Genomic DNA, 25,347 nt, shown 5'->3' with positions numbered 1-25,347 from the left:
TTCCCAAAGCGTCTACTTTCATTTACCAAATTTCCTACTGTTGTCTTATTGGAAGACTTTTCTCCCTATTGCATGTCACTTTTTTTTCAATTTGGTTCTTTGATAGAGGTATTTTTTCATATCTATCATTTCGATTTGCAGTATCTTTCTTAATTCCATATTCTCATGTTCCTTCGGCGTCTCTATTGTCTTCTTTCTTTGTTTGTTAACTATTTCCTCAATAGTTTCAATTTTTAATTCTTCTCTCATTTGTTGGTTGCTTATATACCATGGGACGCCAACAGCTGTTCTGATTACTGTATTTATTGAACTTTGCAACTGATCTTTATTATTGTCTTTCGTTTTATACTAGGTTACTCCTGCATACGTAATGTTTGGAATTAGCACTGTGTTCATCATCTTTCTTTTCTAAGGAAAGTTTACATTTTGGATTGAGCAGCGGGTTCAGTTTCCCGCGCAATTGCCTTGCCTTTTTTTCTGTTTTCTTCTATCTGTTTGTTAAAGTTCATTCTTTCATCTTGATCTACTCCCAGATATTTTGCTTCCTTTTTCCATTCTATCGTCTGAATTTCTGTTTTGTTTTATTTTTGTTTTATTTTTTATTTCCTGCTTTCTCTTTCTACTGTTGTTTCTCTGGAGTAGATTGCAACTCTTTTCGATGTATTCACTTAAAATCTCCATTTTTTGAAGTATTCCCTGGGTATGTATGAATAGGTGAAATATCAAATTGGTCGCAGTTCCCGGAAGGCTAACAGAGTCGCAACGTCCCTGATTCAGTGAAAATTGATAATAATATCAAATCTTTCGGACATGTAAGGAATCGCAACAAAGAAAATAGAGTGAATACTGCATTTGATAGATTATAATTTTATCGTTTTTATATTATAATCGTTATTATATATTATTGAAAATGCGGAAGTTTGTGATTTCTTCACAAAATATGGAATAAATCGCCAATGTTATTATTTCGAAGCACTCAAATCATAATCTGCTAATAATTCAAATCAAAGACATACAGAGAGAGTTTTTCATTACCTACTCAAACATATCTAATGCTACAGTCTCTTCCTTTGCGGAAGATTCCCTTGTTTTTGTCCCTATGTTTTATTGAACATCATATCATCTATAAATGTTACCAAAACCATTCTTGTTTCAGGTCCTTGGAAATGACACCGCCAACTTGAACCGCCAGAAACAGTCCAGATCGGAACAGTTGGAGTTTCTATTGTCTGCGAAATGTCTTTTTTGATCGATGGTATCTGTTTCGAATTAGGAACGGCGCGATCCGTATTTTCTGCATCCTAATCGCGTTGGCTGTCGTCCAATTTTATGTCCAAGGCCCGCTATGACAACCAGAGAAGTTGTCTTGGAAGGCGGCTCGCCTTGGGGGTTTCGTATACATGGTGGTGTTGACACTAAGTCGCCATTGAGGATTTCCAGGGTGAGTCGATTTGTTTGCTGCTAATTAAGGGTATGCTTTCATAGCTTCGCTTTATTGTTCGAGCTTGAGATTCGGTCTATTTTGGTGACGGTGATTCATTTTGTTTCGGTTCTACCTAAGTCATCGGATTGAGGTTTTTCGCGATTACCATACATGTTTTCGATATGTCATTTATAATGGTTCTCGATCAGAGAGATTCGATATTTACGGTGAGTTTCATAAAACATTGATCGTGGTGATTTGCTCGATCCATAGAGTAATAAACAATAAACATAGAAAGGGGGAGTATACGCAATTTTTACATGTCCCCTACATGGTTAGGTTACGTTTTCGGATTGTGATATATTTTCAAATCCACAATTTTACTATATCGTTATGAACGTATATTCTATTGAATGAAATATATTTATTTGAGTGATTTCCGAGTAAATATGCAAATTTGAATATTTGGAATCTGATATTTTTCCTAATGGTCAGAATATTTATAATTTTCTGTATCTATCTGCTGAAATCCAAGGTTTGGCAACTCTTGCTCTCCTAGTGTCATCGGTTGTTTCACGTCGTTTGATGCGCTTTAAGTTTGTTTTCTGAATTTCTGATATATTTAGGTATTTATTTCAATATATTTCGAGTTAATATGAAATGTTGATTCACTGTGAGACATTAGAAGTGCGTTATTTTTGGTATTTTTGAGAAACTCGCGAATTGAGTGCAATCTCGTATCACTGATATGTTTTCATATCCGCGCGCTTCATGTCAAATTTGATAGTTCATGTTGGGAACAAAATTTGCTTACTGAAAATGACATATGCTCTCTCTATTTTAGTTCATTTTTGCCACTTCCATAGATTTCAAACTACAATCAAGGAGTTGATCGGTCAATAAAAGTTTTATGAAACCCACTATAAGCAGCATGTAGACTATGGTGTGATGAAAATGAGAATTTTTGTTTTTAGACTCCTGAATTATTATTTTGAAATAACAGCTACGAAGGAAAATCTAGATCTCTTATTTGAGAATACCGACTTTTAATCGACAATCTTTCTTCCTTTTTTCATTTCCAAGAATTCACAATAAAATAGGTACATGATTACTCAAAAATTGATATCAATTTTTGTTAGGGGAGCATATATTTTACCACCAATTCCTTATATCAAGCGCAAAAAGGAAGAAATCAGAAATATCAAATCATAAAATCGTCACTATTGAAAGTAAGACAAATAAAAGCCCTAAGTTCTATTTCATTAACATATTTGGGTGACCGAATTGAAAAATTAATCCCTGAAAATTTTATTCATAAATAGAATTCAAACCTAGGAACAGATTATCCCTAGGGTACCCTAAGGATAATCTCCATGAAATGGTATACCCTCAAATGTACAAAATATGTTTTCCTCTGCGTATTGCAATAGCATTACAGGTCAGACTGGACGAGATTCAAAAAATATCAAGCAGATTTTATCAGAAAAGAACTCACAGAATTCACTGCTTAGACAATACCAAGGTATTATTTCCTCTCAATGAAAAATTTCAAAATTCTGAACTTAGTCACTAAAGGAAGAAAACTGAACTGAACTGAATTCAAAATCAATAGTTATAACTGAAATATAATGACGAGCAGAATGAATTATGTATTCCTCAAATATCCAACGATACTCACCATAAAACAGGTCTAGGTCATAAAGTCATATATCCATTTGTCTCAATTGTGATCAACTATCCAATAGTCATGACTAATGACTGAAAAAATCAATAACCAAATATCAATTCTGAAATATCAAAAAGCATAAAACTTCATAAACCTACTTATCAGATTATTCCTTCCATTAGAACTCCTGCATTCTGATTTGTCTAGCACACTAAACTCATCTGGGATTATTGCAATATGATATTATTGATATTATCAATCGAGCAAGTTTCCACACTTGAATTCTCTGTGGCAAATTAGTTCAGCACGGTCTTATGAGCCGGTATAGTAGGTGTCATCATAATTATGTTCGTTAAGACAGCTTCCCACCTGAACACTCATAGAGACTAATCATAGAACAACTTTACCCATCACGCCGAAGAAGGGCGGAGCAATAGCCAAACTCTATGAGGTTATGTTAAATATTCACCACCTCATATCAACTGATACTTCAGTTACAAAATTTAGAGAACATGATCTTGATAACCATCAAATATTCAACATAGATAATCACCATTGCTTACGGTTTATAGTAAGTAATATTTTTGATTGTTCGTTAATTGGTGTAATAGTTGATTTCATTCATACAGAATGAGTAAAATAGTAACATAAGTATATTGTATTTGATTGGCTTATTACAAACAGATTGTTTACCCAGATAATATAGAAATGTGATTCAATGATCAGGAAAGAAGTGTTACAATTACGATTAGACATGCAAACACTTATTTATTGAGAATTTATCAACTTACTCAAATACGATTCTTGTTTCTATACTGAATTCAATTTATATCCATGAATTATCTAATCTTTTGGAATCAAATTATTTCCGATTAAATTTCATTTGAGAAATCAATAATTAAAATAGGCAATTTTCGTCTCTCTATAACCAAATGGAATTGAAAATCCTGGTTTTAAGTGAATGTAAATTTATTTTGTGGCCTGGATAGTGGTTACAATTGCCTGTTGAGCAAATGAAGAAAACTACATTCATATGATCCATAATTCCAGATTGAATACTGCAAATTTCATAATTACAAATATACATATAAAAGAAAGAACGAAAATTTTTCATTATAAAATTGAACCGTTACACATTTGTTTCATTAAAGTTACTTTATCTGAAATATATCTTCACAATAGCTCGATAAAACTACCCCATTGTTTTCTTGAATACTCAGTGGGTATAATTTGATGAGATAACTGGAAAATTCACTTACTATTCAAACACTAATATATTTCATTTTCATTCAATATAATGATATGAATGGTCACAAAATAAATTAATCTGCATATGTGTTTCTGCATTGTATAAACCCATTATGTCAACTTCATGACCGTCTTCAGAATTCCATTTTATTAAAACAGCACTCAATTCATTTCAAGTATACCGCCTGTCAGTCCTTCTTGTTAATTGATATATAAATGACCGTTACTCAGTTTAAATGATGCTCATTGTCTCGAACAAGCCGTCTATAATGTAATAAGTCCAAGTGTTTTCAGAAAATGGTTCGAATCAATCGGTATACATCAACTGGACAACGCACTTTCGGATGATTCTATAGGATCTATATTTATATCTATCTTTAGGATACAATTAGCTATTTGACAGTTTTCTCTTTTTATTCTCTATATGGACATCTCAGTGTAATAAACATGTATAGAGGAAGCATATGTCATTTTCAATGCAAATTTTGTCCCCAATATGGACTATCAAATTTGACAGTGATCAGTGATACGATATTTCTATATATCAACTCTAAATATATTGATATGAATACCAAAATATATCAGAAAGTCAGAATACATACTAAAGGGTGTTTTTTTAGAGCTATAGAACTTTAAATTGCAATAAAACAACGATGCAGTATTCGATTGACATGAATTTTATTTATCCGCAAGATAATCTTGTGGCATTACATTTTGAATATGATTCCTGGCATATGACGGCCACGACTGGCTCGGATGTAGTCCAATCTGGACGTCCAATTTTCGATTACTTATTCCAACATTTGTGGCCGTATATCGGCAAGAACACGGCGAATGTTGTCTTCCAAATGGTCAAAGGTTTGTGGCTTATCCGTATAGACCAATGACTTTACATAGCCCCACAGAAAGTAATCTAGCGGTTTTAAACCACAAGATCTTGGAGGCCAATTCACAGGTCCAAAACGTGAAATTAGGCGGTCACAAAACGTGTCTTTCAATAAATCGATTGTGGCACGAGCTGTGTGAAATGTTGCGCCGTCTTGTTGGAACCACAGCTCCTGGCCTCCTGGACATCATGGTTGTTCAATTCAGGAATGAAAAAGTTAGTAATCATGGCTCTATACCGATCACCATTGACTGTAACGTTCTGGCCATCATCGTTTTTGAAGAAGTACGGACCAATGATTCCACTAGCCCATAAAGTGCACCAAACAATCAGTTTTTCTGGATGTAACGGTGTTTCGACATACACTTGACGATAAGCTTCACTCCAAATGTAGCAGTTTTGTTTGTTGAAGTAGCCATTCAACCAGAAGTGCGCTTCATCGCTAATGGACGTAGTATGCGATTCGTATTCCGCACAGAACCATTATTTTCGCAATAAAATTGCACAATTTGTAAGCGTTGTTGAGGCGTGAGTCTATTCATGATGAATTGCCAAACCAAACTGAGAATAAAGCACTCGACAGCTGTTAAATCGGTCGCTATTTCGAACAGTAATGCCAACTCAAATTTATATACCTCGAAAAAAAACACCTTATACAAGCGCGTCAAAAGACGTGAAACAACGGATGACACTAGGAGAGCAATATTTGTCAAACCTTGGATTTCAGCAGGTAGATACAGAAAAAAATGAATATTCTACATACTATACATTCGACAATTAGAAAAAATATCGGATTCCAAATATTCAAATTTGCATATTCAATTGAGAATCACTCAAATAAATAGATTTCATTCAATATAATATACATTCATAATGATATAGTGAAATTGTGGATTTGAAAATATATCACAACCGGCAACGTAATCTTACATGTAAAAATTGCGTATATTCCCTCTATTTTCGTAAAAGCCGTATATAAAAAAAAATTCTTTTTTCCTCCGACCGCGACCGTGCAAAAAATCATAGAGTATAATTTGACATTTCGAAGGATGTATTTTGGGTTGCCTGACAGAACGGGTGATGCCGTGGCGGACAGCTAGTATTCAATAAACTCTGTATATGAGTTTGTTTTAATCGTGAATCCACCTACGATACCTGCTGCACCTATATAAAAAACGAGTAGGGATAAATTTTTGCCGAAAACAATCGGGGAAACTCTTTTGTTGTGAATTTTTTTCAAGAAAGTAGGCATACTTGAACGATTTCAGAAAAAAATAATTTTGTGTGTGATATATGTCCCCCAAGCGAGAACATTCCTCTTATTCCTCAGTAATCTTCACTCTGATCCTGATCCATCTCAAGTTTCCACAATGTATCACTACATCATGTAACTCTATCCTATTGCTGAGTTGATCCTCTCCTCGTTAGACGCGCCCCATGGATATCCTACGCCCTCGTGAAATGTTTATACGCGTTATTTTCACGAAAGGCCTAAGTCCTTTCTAGTTATTACATGACATCGTGGTAACGAATGTCCGTCTGTAGTTCAGACTAATGTTATATGCGATTCCTGGATGGACTTTTCGTTGAGAAAATGTCTTAGAATTATAAGTTAATGTGTTGTTATGGCTAAATAGGATTTCTTTGGAAGTGAGTTCGTTGTGAAGTTGAGGTAGGAGCAAAGAAAAATTTCTTATTGAGCGCTCGTTTCCCGAACACAGGATTTCCTATGGTTCTGATGATATAATCATATATCAACATCTTAACTCCGTTACAACTATCCGGAAATATTGGGTAATTTTTATTCGATATTTTTCTTGAATTAGCTATGGTTCTGATCATAGAGTAATAAACATAGATAGAGGGAGTATACGCGATTTTTACATGTCCCCTACATGGTTAGGTTACTATGTCGGATTGTGATATATGTATTTTCAAATTCACAATTTTATATCGTTATGAATGTATTTCCAATGATTCCCGATTAAATATGCAAACTTGAATATTTAGAATCCGATATTTTTCCTAATTGTTGAATTTATAATAAGCAGAATATTTTTTTTCCTGTATCTACCTGCTGAAATCCAAGGTTTGGCAAATTTTGCTCTTCTAGTGTCATGTTGTTTCACGTCGTTTGGCGGGCTTGAAGTTTGTTTTCTGAATTTCTGATATACTGAGGCATTTATTTCAATATATTTTGAGTATTAACTCAAAATGAAACGTTGATTTACTATGGGACATAAGAAGTGCTTTCTTTGTGGAGAAACTCGCGAATTGAATGAAATATCGTATCACTGATATGTTTTCATTTCCGCGCGCTTCATGTCAAATTTGATAGTTCATGTTGAGGACAAAATTTGCTTACTGAAATGACTACGCCCCCTTTATCAATGTTTATTACTCTGAGGTTCTGATCGAGCGATCAGAGTTTGCTCAATATCTTAGAAAATAAGAATTTAAGAGCAGTAGTATATCTTAAACTTATATACTATTTTTTGGTGTATATTCCACGTGAATAATAAAAAATTGTTTGAAGAAAATAGTTTTGACGTTTTTGCCATAACTGAATTTTACATTGAAAACGAAATGAACGAATTAACGGAGGAGACGCATTAGTATCTGATAGAAGTTAGAAAATCAGAAATTTGCATTAAAATGTCTTAAAGTTATTAACATTTAATGAAGCCCTATTTGAAAAAATTTTAAATTTTTTTAAATTTCAAAAAAATTTTCTGGAGAAAATATGCTATTGAAACGTCAAAGTAATGCAAAATTCAATGAGTCTAATTATGAATAAAATGTTACATGTAAAAAATGAAAGTTGGTACCATTTCCGGTGAAACCAGAAGTCAAATGAATCTGAAATACACTGCGCAAAAAAATTAACGCACATTCTGAAAATCTCAATTTTACTGAAAGTTAACGAAACAAGACACATAAAATGGAAGAAAAATTCAGGATTTCACCGAATCTTATGTGAAAGAAGAGAAATAAACAATTTTCAAAATACTGGAATGCTGATAAGTGATTTAATACTTAGTATTTGCACCCCTTGCGTTAATTACAGCTCGGCAACGACGGTTCATACTCAAAATGAGTGATCTTAAAATGTTCTGATTAAATCATTCCCAGATTTCTCTGAGTTGGATTCCTAAGTCATTAAGAGTAGCTGGATGGTTTTCTGAACTTCTCAGCCTTCTATTGAGGTTGTCCCAAACCTGTTCAATCAGATTGAGATCTGGACTTCTTGCTGGCCATTCCATTCGAGAGACTTCAACCTCTTCAAGGTACTCCTGAACAATGCGCGCACGATGGGGTCTGGCATTATCGTCCATAAAAATGAAATTTTGACCAATGTATGGGGCAAATGGCACTACATGCTCTTCAAGAATGTTCCTTATATACCTGTCAGCATTCATAGCTCCATTATCAACGACCACTAGGTCTGTGCGAGCAGTCAAAGATATTCCACCCCATACCATAATCGATCCTCCCCCGAAACCAGTATAGTATTCAGGAAATTGCACTGAAACCACATATATAGTTATACAGTTATGTGGTATACAAGGGCACAAATGGGCATGAATGAACGAACACTCCTGATCCATTTGAAATTAATTTTGAATTGAATATATTCCACAAAACTCCGCATCATTGTCCCAAAATTATTGGTCAATAATCCACAATAGTACCTATTCCATCAAAAATATTGGGTTCACTTTGAATTATTTTTTTTAAATATGTTTGCTACAGAGCCCTCCAAATATGCTCCCCTCAAAACCTATTTCAGTTGATTTCTCCGGAACTAACGTAGCAAAATTTATGCTATTCAGAATATTACTTGAAAGTGCTAGCTAATACAGAAAACACTATGGAATTTTCAATAATATTCAACTGGAGGGATCCAAAGGTAAATTTCATAAGGACTTTTTTCTACTTCATATACATTTCTTCAATGAGAAGTTTTCCAACCCGTTTCTTTCGAAAACGGTGCGTTTGATCGAAAAGGCAAAAGAAAATATTTCATAAGAAAAACATCGGGTTTTCGAAATGTTTAAATATTGAAGTATGAGTCCAAGAAATTTATTCTTTCATAAAGTCACTGTTTTCGCTTCTCTCGGCTATTCACAGTTGTTCATTCAATTGAATTGAAGATTTTTAGTATACGATTGATTTTTCACCAATGTCGAAATGATCGAAAATTAAAAAAATTTCGTATCTCGCCAAATGTTATTCCCATTGATCGAGGATTATTTTTGTAACAATTACCGCCCCAACCACCAAAGAAAAATCCAATTAGTCAATTAACAAGCAACGTAATGGCGAAGCGGAATTGCTACATGAATTCCCCGTTCATTCGCGTTAATTTTTTCCATTTCCTTCGGAACGTATATGCCGCTTCGTGAAACCCAATACCCTCGAAGGGCGTATGGTGGACGTATAATATTACCCAGAACACTGTAAACACTAAAAGGTTTCAGTCGACGACAAAATATCATTCCGAAATGAAATGGGCAGACAGGAAAGGGCTTAATCGTACAAAAAATTCCTTCGCCAACATCGGTTCACGTGAAAATAATAACTTTGTATAGGCAAGAAGTGGCTGTGTAGTCTTGTGAATGTTAATTAGTCGGGTTATTCTGTATTCTTGTGCACCCTCTTGTTGTTGTCAGTGCTTGTTTACAAGTTGAGCGGCTAGGTGTTTTAGCGTTAAAGACTGAAGTTTGTTGAACTACAATGTTGAAATTTTGTTCGCCGGCAAAACACAGGGATTATGCGGTATGTATTAACGTTGTTATACATTTTCGAGTGGCTTTTGGCTCCGGTATGACGTTGGATCGAGGTCCTTGTGGAACGTGTTGCCATCGGAACAGTCGAAACGGCATACCTCTACCCTCGAATAATTCAGCTGGGTATTCGATATCGGATTCGTATGCGATTTAGCTTGTTTCAATTCAACCTGAAGTGTCTAAAACGCGTGTTCACATTTCAACATTGACTTTGAATAATTTAGAAATCAGAGATCTTTTTCTGATATTTATTTAAGAGGTATCTATACCGTTTCAGCGATCAGTTCAAAAATTAGTACGCTTTATTTTACGCTGAAGACCATCGATTTATATGAGGTTTTTACTATTATTAATTTCAAAAAGTTCGTCATTGTGGAAAGTCCTCTTTTATAAATTTTATTGGAATGGAGAAAAAAAGAATTAGATGATTTTTTAAATAAATATATGCATGATATAACTTTCCGAACAAACATTTATTTTTCAATGAATTTTCACATAACATGATTATACTAGAAGTCTTGTCGGATGCTGAATTTTTTTTCCTTTCTACAATTGAAAATAAAGACGTCAAAACGTATTTTGAATACTTGCTTGTGGTAGAAAAGATGCTGAATCAGCGGAAAGTTTGAGATTGCTTCAATCAACCTGAAAAGTGATGAGATCTCAAAAAAGCTGAGGAGACAGGAGTAGTTGAACTTTGGCAGATCATGAGAAAGTCACGTGGTATAAGCCCCTCTCAATATTTGATTCTCAAAATGCAAAACATCAATATATTGATGTTCCCATAGAATGAATATAGTTATAAAAATTACTATAAAGCAAAAGTGGAAAACACCTATGTTGAATGTGTCATTGTATACCGGGTGGTTCCAAAAGTTTGGAAACGGTGAATTTATTTCGCGCACAAATGTGAAATCGGAATTCTGATACTGGGGTCTTTAGTAATTTCACCCGAGGAATCGAATAGGCCCATCAGATTTTAGGCCCAAAAGTGCCTTATACGAGATATGAGGTCCGACTTTGAAATTTCAAATGCAAACCAATCTTTTTCATTGCAAAATTTGGATTCAGTGGAAGATTTTACATCCGAATTGGTCGAAACCAAAATTTTTTCATCCATTTCAGGATGCAAAAATTCATATTCTGATACTGAGTTCCCATCAGATTTTGGGTGCAAAAGGGCCTTTCAAATGCAAACCCTTTTTTTTCATAGCAGATTTCGAAGTTGGGCCTTTTATCTCGTATAAGGCCCTTTTGCACCCAAAACCTGATGAGTTCAATCGATTCAACGAGAAAAATTACTAAGGACCTCAGCATCAGAATATGATTTTTCGCATTCTGATCTGAATGCCCCCAGATTTTTGAACAAAAAACGCTGCATTTGGCCCAAAAAAGGGCGAAGAAATTTTGGTTCCAACCAATTCGGATGTGAAATTTCCCGCTGAATCCGAATCTGCAATAAAAAAGATGGGTTTGCATTTGAAATTTCAAAGTTGGGCCTCATATCTTGTATAAAGCCCTTTTGGGTCCAAAATCTGATGGGCCCATTCAATTCCTGGGGCGAAAATACTAAAGACCCCAGTATCAGAATTCAGAATAACGATTTTCCACCTGTGGCGTGAATTAAATTCACCGTTTTCAGACTTGTGAACAACCCGGTATATCAATCTTAAATCGATGAAAAGGAATTGGTACCCCCATTGCGCACTTGGAGACCACATAACTGTATAGATATACAGGGTGTTGGTGATTAAGTATGACAAACTTCAGGGAGTGGTTCTGCATGAAAAATAATGACAGTTTTGCTATATAACTTTTGTTCAAAAATGCTTCGTAATCAGACTTTTTATTAGAAAGTGAACATTTATTACTCCATTGAGATATTTCAAACTGAAAATCATTTTTGAATTTCAATTTCTGACAACGTCCCTACTAGATAATGTATCAAAGAATTGCAAAATACGCGTTGAGTAATTTAATTTTTTTCATGAAAAAAGGCAGGAGAAATTTTTGTCACGAAGAATTCAAAAAGTTTGTTTGTTTGAAATATCTCAGTGGCGTACCATTTTTTTCTAAAAAATTCTGAAATCATTACCCATATGCGCGCCAATGATGAACATAATGTCGAAAAAATTTCGTTCGCATATCTCGACCGATTTCAGAGCAATGAATAAAGAGTCTGTTTTTGAGAAAAACCCTCGGAAAAACTTTAACAGACCGTATCTCGGAAAAGGAAGCATTTACGGACAAAAGTTCTAACATAAAGTCATTATTTTTTATGCATAATCCCCTCCTGAAATTGTTGCACTCGCTCACTTACACCTTGTTGGTATGAGGCCTCCAAAAGTACGAGAGGTCAAAAATTCATTAAAACAAATATAATGATCAATATTAAGCTGCAGGGTTCGAACCCGAGATTATTTCGAATTCTTGTGCATCCTTTCGTACTCACTTCATTTCAACAAGTTTAGTGGCTAGGTGTTTCAGCTTTGAAGACTAAAGTTTGTAACTACCATGTTGAAATTTTGTTCGCCGGCAGAATACAGGGATTATACAGTATTTATTAACGTTGTTATACATTTTGGAGTGGCTTTGGCGCCAGTATGACGTAAATCGAGGGCCTTATGGAACGTGTTGCTATCGGAACAGCCCAAATGGTATCCCTCGAATAATTCAGCGGGGATTCCAGAATACAATTCGAAACTGGCATCGCATCAGATTCCACGTGTTTGAACGTAAGGGTGTAGGTTATATTCACATTTCAAAATTGATATTGTGTTTTCATTGAATTTTATTGAATAGGCTCATATCAGAAATCCTTTTTGAGCATCTTTGCGAACAAATCGCTCTATAAACTGTGTCCGTAAAGTATGGAACATATTCAATTTTAGCTAAACAGACCATTTTGAGAAATAATTCTGAAACACGTCGATTTTTATTTTAATTTACCGTATTTTAAAATAATAATCTAATATACAGGGTGAATTACTTTCAAGTAATGACGTCACCGTAATTTTTTTCTTTAATGGAACACCCCCATTTTGTCTCAATTTTTCGATTACTCTAGCTGAGCTGATTCCAAAAATGTATCACATGTTGATTTCAATTGGTACAGGGTGGACAAAAATACAATAGTTTTGTGTGTGCTCATAAAGTAACGCGTTTCATTCTTTATTAGTTAAATAAACAATATTATCAAAAATACTTATTGTCTAGCGGCAATTGGTTTTAATGTAACACCCTGTAGTTTGTTACATTTTTATATTAATAAAAATGAGCTGTTTCCAAACATTTTTGGTACTTGTTGTCTTGCAGACAGAATATGAAAAAAATTATGTCTTATCAATTTAAAAAATACATAGTCGTCTATTTTTTGTGAATTGTTATTATTTGTTTAGTAATTTATTGGTGTTCAATGACAGTTTAGTACTACAATATATTTCGTATTCGTGAATGTTTCAATTATCGCTTAGATTTAATTTATTATGTTTGTCCACCCTGTAGCCATTGGAATCAACATGTGATCCATGTTTGGAATCGGCTCAGCTATAGAGTAATCGGAAAATTGAGACAAAATGGATGTGTTCCATTTAAAAAAAATGATGGTGACGTCAATACTCGAAAGTAATTCACCCTGTATATTAGGTTATTATTTTAGAATAAGGTAAATTAAAATAAAAAAATCGACGTGTTTCAGGTTTATTTCTCAAAATGGTCTGTTCAGCTAAAAATGAATTTGTTCCATACTTTACGGACACAGTGTATATCATTCCTCACAATGTCTGCGATTCTACTGAGCACCTCGAAATTCATCATGGTAGTTTTCCCTGTTAGTTACAAATCTGCATATTCGGTCAATATGAAAATTTGCATTTTGATATGAAGTGACAATTTCAAGCTTCGCGCGAAATTTCTCCTTGATCGCCTAATCAGATCCATAAAAAATTCTAGAGCAATATCTAAAAAATTACCCAATATGTATTTCCATGACCACAAAATCGACAGAGTGGGAATTTTTGGCGTTGATGTTAAATATCAATCTCCAAACTTCGCGTGACATTTCAAGCTGATTACATCACACACATAATATCACAAAAATACTCAATATTTCCGTAATTTCAGATTCATGTTGATTGCGTCATTAGAACAATAGAAAATGAAATCAGTATATAAAAAAACTAGGAAAACATTGAAGTGATGTCAGGAACTTTTCAGTGCTAGTTCACTCATTCGCGAATAACACCCTTGGCGATAACAGAACTGTACATATATACACTATGTGGTCTGCAAGGTCGCAACCGGCACCTTATTGATGAAGTGCTCAAAATCTCCTAGCTTCATATCAGTGCTTCCCCATTTTCTTTATATTTGGTGTTGCACCTGGCAATCGACAACAACAATCAAATCCGAGATCAAATCTAATGATGAATGTTGAGCTACAGGATTTGAACTTTTTTGTGCACTTGTATCCTTTCTTTTTAACAAGTTGAGTGGCTAGATGTATTAGCCTCGTTAAAATTTTGTTCCCCGGAAAACACAAGGAGTATGCTTTGTATGTGTATTAACGTTGTTATACATTTTCGAGTGGCTTTAGCACCGGTTCCACTATGATGTGAATCGAGGACCTTGTGGAATGTACTGCTATCGACAGAAATGGTATTCGAATAATTCTGCCAGGATTCGAAATTCCGATTCGAAACTGACATTGTATCCGATTTCACATGTTTGAACCTGCAACGTCCAAAACGTGTATTTACATTTAAAAATTGATCCCTTGCATTCTTCAAAGAATATTCGGTTTCCATTTTTGGTGGCGCAAAATAAGAAAATATATTTGTGGTGGGTAATACCCCCCAATACTATCTCTCAAAATCAAAACAGAATTTTTGACTACCCCCCTAGATGTTGTCCTTTCCTCCGGAGAAAATTTTCTCTATTCAACAATGGTGCCAATTGCGTCCTTGGAAATCAACCGAGTGCATGCCGTTATGTGGTCTCCAATTGGCTCAAAGTAGATGAAACTGATGAAATTAAAAAAGTTTGATAGACACAAGCACTGTATTTGTCAGTTCTGTCACGTGGGTTCTGTAGTTTCTTGATTTAATATTCATAATGTTAATAAGAAGGTAGCACTCGAGTTATCATGAAATGGATATATACAACTATAGAATTTATTATATTTATGGTCAGTTCTGAGAAACATAGAACAATACCATTTCATTCATGAATACGAAACAACTAGGATTAGGAGTTGATCTGTGATTTCGTTTATTATGTTGTAAGAGTAATTAATTCGTTCATTGCCTTTATCAGAGTTAGGTCTAACAATTTAATCAATTCCTAATTTTTTTGTTATTCATCATGCCATTATTAGGTACACTTCACTCTTTAAGTCTTAGGTCAAATCAGTAGAAATACTTTTCTTTTCAATTCGACTTTATTCGTGAACATGGTCATCTTTAAGAGGAAAACGGTACTTCAATGTTCCTCTAACATTTCAATACCTTTTTGTTTAACCATTCATTTCGATGAAGCAGAGTCTCAATAACACTAATTAATCCATTGTTTTGCTTAAAGAGTATATTTCTCATTAAAATAATGATGGAGTTGAATACGCGGTAGAATTTACGCCAAAACTTCAGGTGTTTTACCATTTATCGATCGGGATTGCCTTTTATGTCCTAGAAATAGTTTGATGAAATATTTCGACAATTTCAAAATCGCGAATACCAAATTTCATCGAAATCCGATTAAGTATAATAGGACGTGAAAATATTGATATCAAGGTTATTCCATATATGAGCATGAAAAAGTATAGCATATATCTCAAAAGCTGAAATTTTCATTAAACCAATTAAAACCGAATCCAAATATCCAGTATGAAAAAAGTGAACGGAAAATGAAAATGGAAGTATCTAAATAAAAATGGAAATATCGGAATTCTAGTTTACGCATACTCAATCAGAACACTCCATTTAGAAAAATTGAATTTTGTATAGCCTAAACTACGGCCCAAACTGAATACCTATATCGAATTTAATTTTAATCGAGTAAGAATTTCAGAAGTAAAGGCTGTTAAAAGGATATGCGGACACACAGACCGATAGACAGAGAGACGGACAGATAGTCACGAAACCAAAGTTGTTCAGTATGCATTTTAAGAGAGTGGAATTTTGAAATCGAAGAACGCAAATATTTTTCATCTCAAAGTTGATCACTACTTCTGGTAGACTCAGTAGCAACTTTCCCTACAAATATAATAATAAATTAATATAGTTTATTCGCACATTAGTCGAAGAGGCGTTAGCTTGTAGGCTAACGATATTTTGCCAAAGTATATAATATAGCACAGCAGCCAATATTATAATAAATAAAATAATAAGTGAACTATACTTTTAATTGCCAAATACAGGGTTAGAACTATTTAGAGGGCCACTACAAGGATATCGCAAACCGTTAGAAATACAGGGTGGCTTAAACTACAAAAAAGTAGTAAAAAGTTTAGGAATTAATGTGTTGGTGTTAATAGATCCAAAATATCTTCAATGGTTCCCGAGATATCTCGAAAAAACTGAAAATCGAGTTTTTCTTTTTTCTGTATAACTCATTCATTTTTGGAGATAACGTGACGAAATTTGGTTCATAGCCATTATTATTATTATACTTATGGTGTCCTCAGATTTTTCTGTTTTCCATTGTTTCAGAGACGCCATAGTCAAGTGATGATTTCACATAACAACTCTTCAAATTTGCATACCTAGACTCGATATTTTTGTAGAGTGTGATATATTATTGGATTCGTAATTTTTTTCTTTATCGCCTAATAAGGAAAACCAATATGACATCCATAAAAAATAAAAATTGACTATCGCTTCTCTGTAATTATGGAAAACAGAAAAAATCTGACGACACCATTAGAATCTCTAAATTGGATAATGACTACAAACCGAATTTCGTGAAGTTATTTCCAGAAACAAACGAGTTATACAGAAAAAACGAAAATATCGATTTTCAGTTTTTTCGAAATATCTCGGGAACCATTGAAGATATTTTGGATCTGTTAACACCAACACAATAATCCTTGAATAACGCAATTTTTTTATAATTCAAACCACCCTGTATCTCTAACGGTTTTCGATATCCCTGTTGTGCTCATTTAAATAGTTCTAACACTGTATAATACAGCAGCCAATATTATAATAAATGAAATAATAAGTGAACTATACTTCTCATTCCCAAATATAAAATAAAAGTGATCATAAAATCGGAAATCGACAAACAAAAATACAATTTCTTCCACCTCGAACTCTGCACACTTATTATTTTGAATATCTCTTCGAAACTCAGCAAAACTAACATCCATTCCAAAACCCCGCGCTCATCCAAATTTCAGACCAGATTTCTCTCGGTGATTCGAGATAATACGGGATAGGAGAAAATAATTAACCATTGTGTAGAATTAGCAGTATTTTTCGCTATCGGATAGACTACCTACCCTATCTGCTTGTCGAGATATTCGAGCGCTTTATCTGAGACGGAACTGTGGAATTTCTGGCGCTGCTAATTTGTCGGTCTGAACATATTGTGAAGTCTATGAATGCCGCGAAAACAAAACACGGATAAAGGCATTAATCCGAACTGATTCACTTGCGATTCCGGGATAATGAGCTTAAATAATGAGGTGAAAACGCAGTTGGCTTGTTAATGATTCGCGAACCGTGGTCGTGGAAAAATGTGGATTCTCTTTTCGCAGATCGTCTGTTTCGCAGTTTTTGCGGTTGCCAGAATTTCATACCCCTACAGTAATGTAAGTTATTGATACGAATTTCGGTTTTAATATTTTTTCTACATTCATGCAAAAAGCAAAACTTTATTGAACTATATTTACTGGAAAATGAAGTTCTTTATTGCACTAGTGCAATAAAGTTTTTATTGCACTCATCTGTCATTCTACTTCAACTTGCTGTCATCATGACAAACAAATATTTCAGCCTGAAGGAAATAACGATGTACAGTTACCAAGTACTATAGTACGTTTACAGCAGTAACAAATCAAGAAGTGGATTTAAAAAGTACTTCACTACGAAATATTCATATTGAAAATTGCACCAATTGTTCATTCACTTTCAACATTGAGTTAAATTGTTAGTAACGTATTAGTTCCTGTTTCAATGCAAATCGATATTAATAATAAAGTATTTAAGTTGCGCTTTTCATTATCCTACACCTAGTGCCGCACCTCAATAAATCATTTTTTGATTTTTGCATGAACGTAGAAAAAATGTAGTATGCAACTCGTGCAAAAATTGTTTATTGCACTCGACGTGTTGTCTAACTCGGCCTATCGGCCTCGTCGGACAATTTTACAACAAGTAAAAAAGTGCAATAAACATTCACTTTTTGCACTTGTTGCATAAATAACTATTAATTTTTTTATACGATGTTACTGGAAGCCACCTTAGAATTAATCTGAATTGCCTGAAAAGAATTTTATGCCAGCACTCCCGGAAACCGATGATAACCCGGCAGATGGTGATTGGTGAATTCGTGTATCAAGAATATCAATAAATTTATCATTGATTTCGGAATATCAAAAGTTTCGTAGAAGTTCGTAAAGATCTTTTCCCTATTTTGAGCGCCACCGCTAGAAACGTTTCTGTGTTGTGATTCTAACGTAACTAAATATTTTTTGCGTTCTCACATGAAAAAAAGCCTGCGTCATTCAATTTCCAATAATGACATTCAATGAAAATTGAAATGGGCGTCTACTCATCTTGTGAATGTTAACTTGAAAGTAAAAACACTTCAAGTTTTACACTGTGGTTTATATAATTTACTTTTATATCGGCGAATTTTCCAAATCCAAAGATGTTTCATTCTTCTGAAATAAAAAATGAGCATTCAACTTCTTTGGAGTCAGACCTAAGACAGCGAAAATACTGGCAGTAACCCACTACTAAATTATAAGAGAGCTATGGGAAAATAAGGTTGATGTTGATGCTATTGGCTCTGTAATATTAGAAAATTTATATCTTCGAAACTAACCTTAGGGTAGAAAGTGTTGTACCTATTCAGTACAATCATGGTATTACCCGTTCGAAATTTCAAAATTATTTGTTGTCAATTTCTGTTAATTTGAAATTCTCGAAATTTGATTCTTGTAATAAAAATTCATACATTATAATATTGACTTAGGAGAATTAATGCGGTATACAACTGATTTTGGTGCCAAATTTCCTGCGAATATCTCTATACGTAGTTTCCGAGAAAAGATCTCGATGGCGTAAGGCAAACTTACGAATTATTTTATCATTTTAAATATGAATTCTATTCATTTTAAAACTTAGAAATTTCCACATCGGGGTTTAAATTCCTTGTCCTCGAAGGATTCAAAAGGTTCTCATTAAAAATTTTAAACCAAGCATTCATTATTTTTTTATTTAGTGAAATTTTTTTTCCACTCAACAGTCCTCCAAAAAAAATTTTGGTGAATCTACTTTATATGGCAATAATCTGCCAATCTTGTTAATTCCATCAAGATGAAAACTTGCAAGTGGAAGTAGAATGTCAATTTCAAGCCTCTTGCACAATCTTAATTCATGTTAATCATGTAACAAGAAACAAGAAAAATTCAGAAATAAAATACAATATTTCTGTGACCGCAAAATCGACGGAGTGGAGATTTCAAGTGTTCCTATATAAAAACAATTTCAAGATCCATGACAATCCAAGAAAAATTTTGGAAAATAAATACCCAATATTTCTCGGATCTGTTGTTACTGAAATTGTAGATTTTTTTGATATTCTGCTTGAATTTTCCATGGTTTTTATGATGCAATCCAAAAGAGATGAGATTATTATTCTTAATATAAATCTATCTATATATCTATAATAACAAACCCGGAAAGAGAGTTTTACTGTCAAATATTAAATATATTCATGTTAATTTTTGCTAATCCGATAGAATAGGATCATAGTAAACGAAACATGTGAAAAATTGAATGGTTTCGATATCATTAGTTCTTAGGCAACACACAATGTTCATAATTGTTTTATTTGTTATAGGTGAACTCAAATGGAAAGGCAGCTCTGAGAGGTATACGAGAAGGAGAAATTATCGCATCAATTAATGGACAACCAACAAAAAATTTAGCATATTCTGATGCCCATAGTCTCATCAAAAACTCTGGGGACCCCCTCAGATTGGAACTCACCTTGTAAGTTATCTTGCAAAATTACAAAAAAATATCGAATATCGTTATAGTATCATGATGAGTGCAAGAAATAAACTGCAAAAAATCTCAGATTAAAGTACCATGTTAAAAAAATTCTCCAACTAACGCCATTCATTTCAAAACCGATCAAGTTGTTGGCGCATTCACCAATTTAAGACACATTCACAGAAACATAGGGAAGTCTGAATAAAACTCTTCATCAGATTGGTCCTCCATAAATCTTCATATATATCTTCCTGTCTTCTTGTTTCAATATCAAGCTGTTATGAAAACAATATTTTGCATACTCCCCTAGTCATCTGTCAAGGATAGGAATAAAGGTCGACAAAATTATTATAGATATGTCAAATTCAATCCAACTGAAATAACTTGAAGGTATATATATGACAGATTTTTATCCCTGCTATAGAGATGTTCAATTTAGTTATATATCATACAGGTTGTCTCGGCACTACGTGACTTTTTCTCAAATGTGAAATATCGTATCACTGATATGTGTTTTCATTTTCTTCCTTATGTCCAATTTGATAGTTCATGTTGAGGGCAATATTCGCCTATTGAAAATGACGTATGCTCTATCTATCTATGAAAATTACTCTGAGGGCCAAACCAATCGCTTCATTCAAGAATATTGTCAATTCAAATTCCTCTTCCATAAATCTGTCTACCATTTTGATTGGAAGTATGGATTCACGCTTTAACTTGATATTCGAGCTATTTGGCTTGTGCTTGACTTGAAATCAACTCAAGTTCAAGTCAAGTAGTAGTTTTTCGATGTCAACTCTAGTATTTTTTTATTAAGTGCTTGACTAACATTGAAAAACTACTACTTGACTTGAACTTGAGTTGATTTCAAATCAAACTCAAGCCAAGTAGCTTGACTTGAAATCAACTGAAGTTCAAGTCAAGTAGTAGTTTTAAATATTGAGTCAAGTATTTATTTATTAAGTAACATTGAAAATCCACTGCTTGACTTGAACTTGATTTCATTTCAAGTCGAGCTCAAACCAAGTACCAATTTTCAAAATATTGCTTTGTCTAGTCGCTTCCCCATAAGGAAAGTGTTTACTCAACCATCCAGAAAGATTAAACGCACCTATTTACAACCCTTAATCGACCCTATAACAGAGTTCTCACCCCTTTGGAAGCCGAACAAGACTTTAATGGTTCGTCAGTGAACTTAATCATTATCAAACATTTCCAAACGTTGATAAATCCAACGTTTTGATACCTTCACTCAACCCTTTCGATAAATCTGACAGCCTTTTCCAAGCCAATCGTTTCCTCGCCTTCCCGCAGAGAATAAAGCCTCCCCAAAAGAACACGGCATCATTAAATCTCACGTTCCCTTAGGGGAAAGGGGGAGAAACGGAGTTGGCCAAGTTTCCTAGAGGATTTCTCTATTCCACATACACCAATTACCTACATTAGATTGCCAGCCCACACAGCGCGCCTCGCCCTTTTCCATTCCGGCACTTGGAGCCCTCCATGCGGAAATCCTGGGGCCGTGACTGACATGGCATTACAATAAAGTTCGATGTGAATTCACTTCGCTCTCGGATCGGTCAGTTATCATCGGCCGGATAAGTTCGTCTCCTAAGACCCGTTTCACACGTGTACGGCTTCGTTCGGTTCGGTTCGTCTCCTTCCGTCGCTTGCTCGTTAACGTGCATTAAGTTAGAGCTAACTGCGCATGACGAATAGTTCAATGGAAGGAATGGAGACTAGGGTGGTCAAATAGAAGATGAATGAGCTTGGTCTTCACGAAGAGGTATTTTTATTTATTCAGCTCTAAACTTGACGAAAACGTCTTATGACATAATGTAGGGGGTGATTCATCGCGAGGGCCTATTAGACGTTTATGGAAAACTAATCATAACTTTGTGCATAAAATTTGCATATTTTCAAGGGAGCAGACTATTACTTTCTTATTTGAAATGGGTCCTGCAAAGGGAATCCCCGTCTGGGAAACAGGGTTGAAGATATGCGGTTATTGAATCACTTAGATTCAAACCTATTGGCGAAACCCTTGGTCGTGATTCCAACTTTCTTCGATTTCGAAGTACCTACCATTTGAAACAGTCATTGATGACCGTCTCAGAGCAATGAACTTCGTCGCTTGGACAAAAAGTCCTTCATATGGTATACCGATGGATCAAAATCAGAGAAAGGCACTGGTATTGGGGTATATGGTCTCAAAACGAGGATATCCAGATCCCTAGGAAGATTGAATTCAATTAAGTAGGTTCCATTTCATCTAATGGTCTATTGTGTCCTCCATCAGAGCTATTCTCTCCATAATGTGATCTACAGCTCGCCTTCCAGTTCCAGAGTTCTGATGAACTCCGGTATCTGGGATGGCTTCAGAGAGGCTTTTTCCTCACTTCTACAAATTTCTTGTCCAAAGCAGATTTTGCGTTGGCTAGTGATGGCGAGGCGTCACCAGGTGATCCGGAGTTTCTACCTCCTCCCCACCGAATTTGCACTAATCATGTTCTGCTGGAAACCATTCTCTTGAGGTGTTTCCTAATGCGACAATGCCCTTATGAGGAATCCAGTGAGGAGGTGTAGTATATTCTTGCTAAGATCTAGGTACTTCTTGGATCTCGCAGTGTCAAAGTTTGAAGAAACTTTTTGGAATGGTCCAAACCAGGAAGATTCTGCCAGAGTATTTCTGTTTCGGTTTTTTCCTTTTCCTGAAACTCTTTCTTGTAGGTACAATTGCCTATGACACAGAAAGGTGAAAGGTTCCAGACCGATGAAAGGAGTTTGTGCTCCTTTTCTGGCAAATGTGTTGGCCTCTTCATTCTCTTTAATTCCACAGTGGCTGGGAACCCAGACTTAAGAGACTTTATTATTCTTGCCTATTTCATTAAGTTTTCTTTGGCACAATACCATCTTAGAATCGATGATATGTGACCTCACGCTCACTGCTTCGCTGTTTTTGCGTAACTTTTTCTAGTCGTTCGTAATATGCTTCTTACAACTCTTGGTATTGAATATACTATTAAGGCTGCCCCTACATTGGATCTGATCCGATTTGATAATTTAAAAAAGTTAAAAAGATTCAAATGGGAGTGCTTACATTGATACCGATTTTCTATTCTGACGAATTCAGATCACCGATATCTGCCGACATGAGAACGTAGAAAGTTCCGAGCAAAATGAAACCACTCTAGAGACACTCTAAGTCTAACCAGAGGTGAAAGGATCTGACCGAGTAAATCAAGTCCAGTGTAGATCCAGCCTAACGAATCGGGGGCTGGCAATGACGCCAGAGATTTACCGAATCGGCTAATTTGAACTATTTTATTTTTTTGTTGCAGAAATTCTGGATCGCCGAGACAACGGAAGCGGAATAGACCCACCGTACACGAGACCCATTCGGAAACTCTGAAGAGTAAGTAGAAATGTAGCCAAGTGCCCTTACGTCCTAGTGGAAATTTTATTTCTTCCATCTGAATACCATCGTAAAATAGGGAAGTTTCCGCTGAAAGTTCTGGTCCATGAAATCTGAAGCGTATTAGTGAGATGCCGGCATAAGGACATTTTCGAGTTCTATTGGGGATTTCATGCGTCCTCTAGAATTGGCTTCCTCCATTTGGACTATGAACTTTTCGATGTTGTGAGATTTTAGCTTATAATGTTGTCATTCGCTTTACAAGAGAGGTCCAAACATAATCGTGTGTTTATTGATTCGATTTTGTTTAAAATTGGAGATTCTCGGATTCTGGTACTTTCCTTTTCTTCGTAGGTGGTGCTGTACAATAAAAAATTGAGAGAGCACTGTCAGAAATTTTTGAGCGCTCGTTCATTCATGAGCCAATTGCTCCCTTAGAGACTGCATATACCTATATACAGTTCTGCGGTCTCCAAAGGCGCAATTGGCACATGAATGACGAGCGCCCGAAATCTCCAGACTTCACGTTAGGGGTTTCCTCAATTTTTCACAATTTTGATAACACTGTTTGCACAAAATTTTACATAAAGCTTAAACTTATTATTTTAGACTCAACAAGGTCGGACTCATTCTAACAGTAATTTTTTCAATACATTGCTTAAATTTCTGATTCTGATAATGCTAGTTACACAAAGTTTTGCACGAAACTCGGAATCATTATTCTATACAGAAACTCTAAATCTCAACTCGATCGAATCTCTATTCACGGTACTGATTATGGGGTATTGTGTTTCCTAAATTTTTCTCGAATTTTCTATAACTGTGATGCTGCCTTCAACATGAGATTTTACATAAAGCTTTAAATTGTTATTTTCCATTGACTTGCATTATCTCAACTTGGTCGTATCTGTTGATAGAGAATTATTAGAATCTATATGCCCGCAACCCAAAATACATCCTTCGAAGTGTCAAATTATACTCTATCATTGTTCGTTCGTCGTAGGAAAAAGGATAACCTTATTTTTTCCGAACGATGGAAATATCGAAAATATTTTTATACCCAGAATATGGATAATACCATAGAACCTCTTTTATATATAAATATAGATTAGACATCTATTCTATATTCTGCTTGAGTTTTCTATAATTTTAATGATAAATGATTTTTCAAAACGTAAACGTATTCTATAGATCCTTTTTTATATATAAAAATGGATTAGACCTCCGAGGATTAGACATTTTTAATGATAAATAATTTTTGAAATCTCTGAACACTGAAAGTACCCTTTGAAAGATACTCGCCATGAAGATCCGACATGTTGATCTCATATTTTTTACGCAAAAGGCGCAGTTCGCAAAAGCTCTTGATGCCAAATCAGTTATTTTATCTAATTTTTGTATTTTAAGGCAATAGTAGTTTATGTCACTTGAAATTCTCCATTCTCCAACTTGACTCTTAATTTTCAATTTTTTATTAACTGCTTACGGTTACTTTTGAATTCTTCATCTTCTCTTTGAAAAGTTGTTTTTCTAACTTTTATGAAATGAAGAAAAGAAACGGATTTTGACTAATTCCAGAATCCAGTGTGCATGCAAAATTTTCTTCGATTTTTCATTTTGTTTGTCATCTTTTCCAAATTACTGGAACTTTGATTCACCGTGATTCAGGGTATTAGTTTCTATAAACCAGTTATTATTT

At 34.6% G+C, this 25,347-nt stretch overlaps 1 protein-coding gene across 19 annotated transcripts in view; it reads left to right on the top strand.

Annotated features, from left to right (window-relative positions):
* The window catches only part of LOC123677109, a 117,645-nt gene that overhangs the window by 10,385 nt on the left and 81,913 nt on the right, over positions 1 to 25,347 (top strand). For 17 of the 19 annotated variants that reach the window (XM_045613596.1, XM_045613608.1, XM_045613597.1 and 14 more), the window contains exons 2-4: positions 1,157 to 1,441; positions 20,079 to 20,230; positions 23,575 to 23,648. In XM_045613596.1, the coding sequence (XP_045469552.1) occupies positions 1,346 to 1,441; positions 20,079 to 20,230; positions 23,575 to 23,648 (322 nt within the window). In that variant the 5' untranslated portion in view covers positions 1,157 to 1,345. Of the gene's footprint in view, positions 1 to 1,156; positions 1,442 to 9,716; positions 10,003 to 17,667; positions 17,821 to 20,078; positions 20,231 to 23,574; positions 23,649 to 25,347 lie in introns of those variants that run through there. The other 2 variants (XM_045613601.1, XM_045613598.1) reach the window with 2 other exon arrangements.

This window comes from Harmonia axyridis, chromosome 3 (assembly GCF_914767665.1).
Source record: "Harmonia axyridis chromosome 3, icHarAxyr1.1, whole genome shotgun sequence".
NCBI classification, from domain to species: domain Eukaryota; kingdom Metazoa; phylum Arthropoda; class Insecta; order Coleoptera; family Coccinellidae; genus Harmonia; species Harmonia axyridis.
This window is presented reverse-complemented; position numbering and strand designations above follow the sequence as displayed.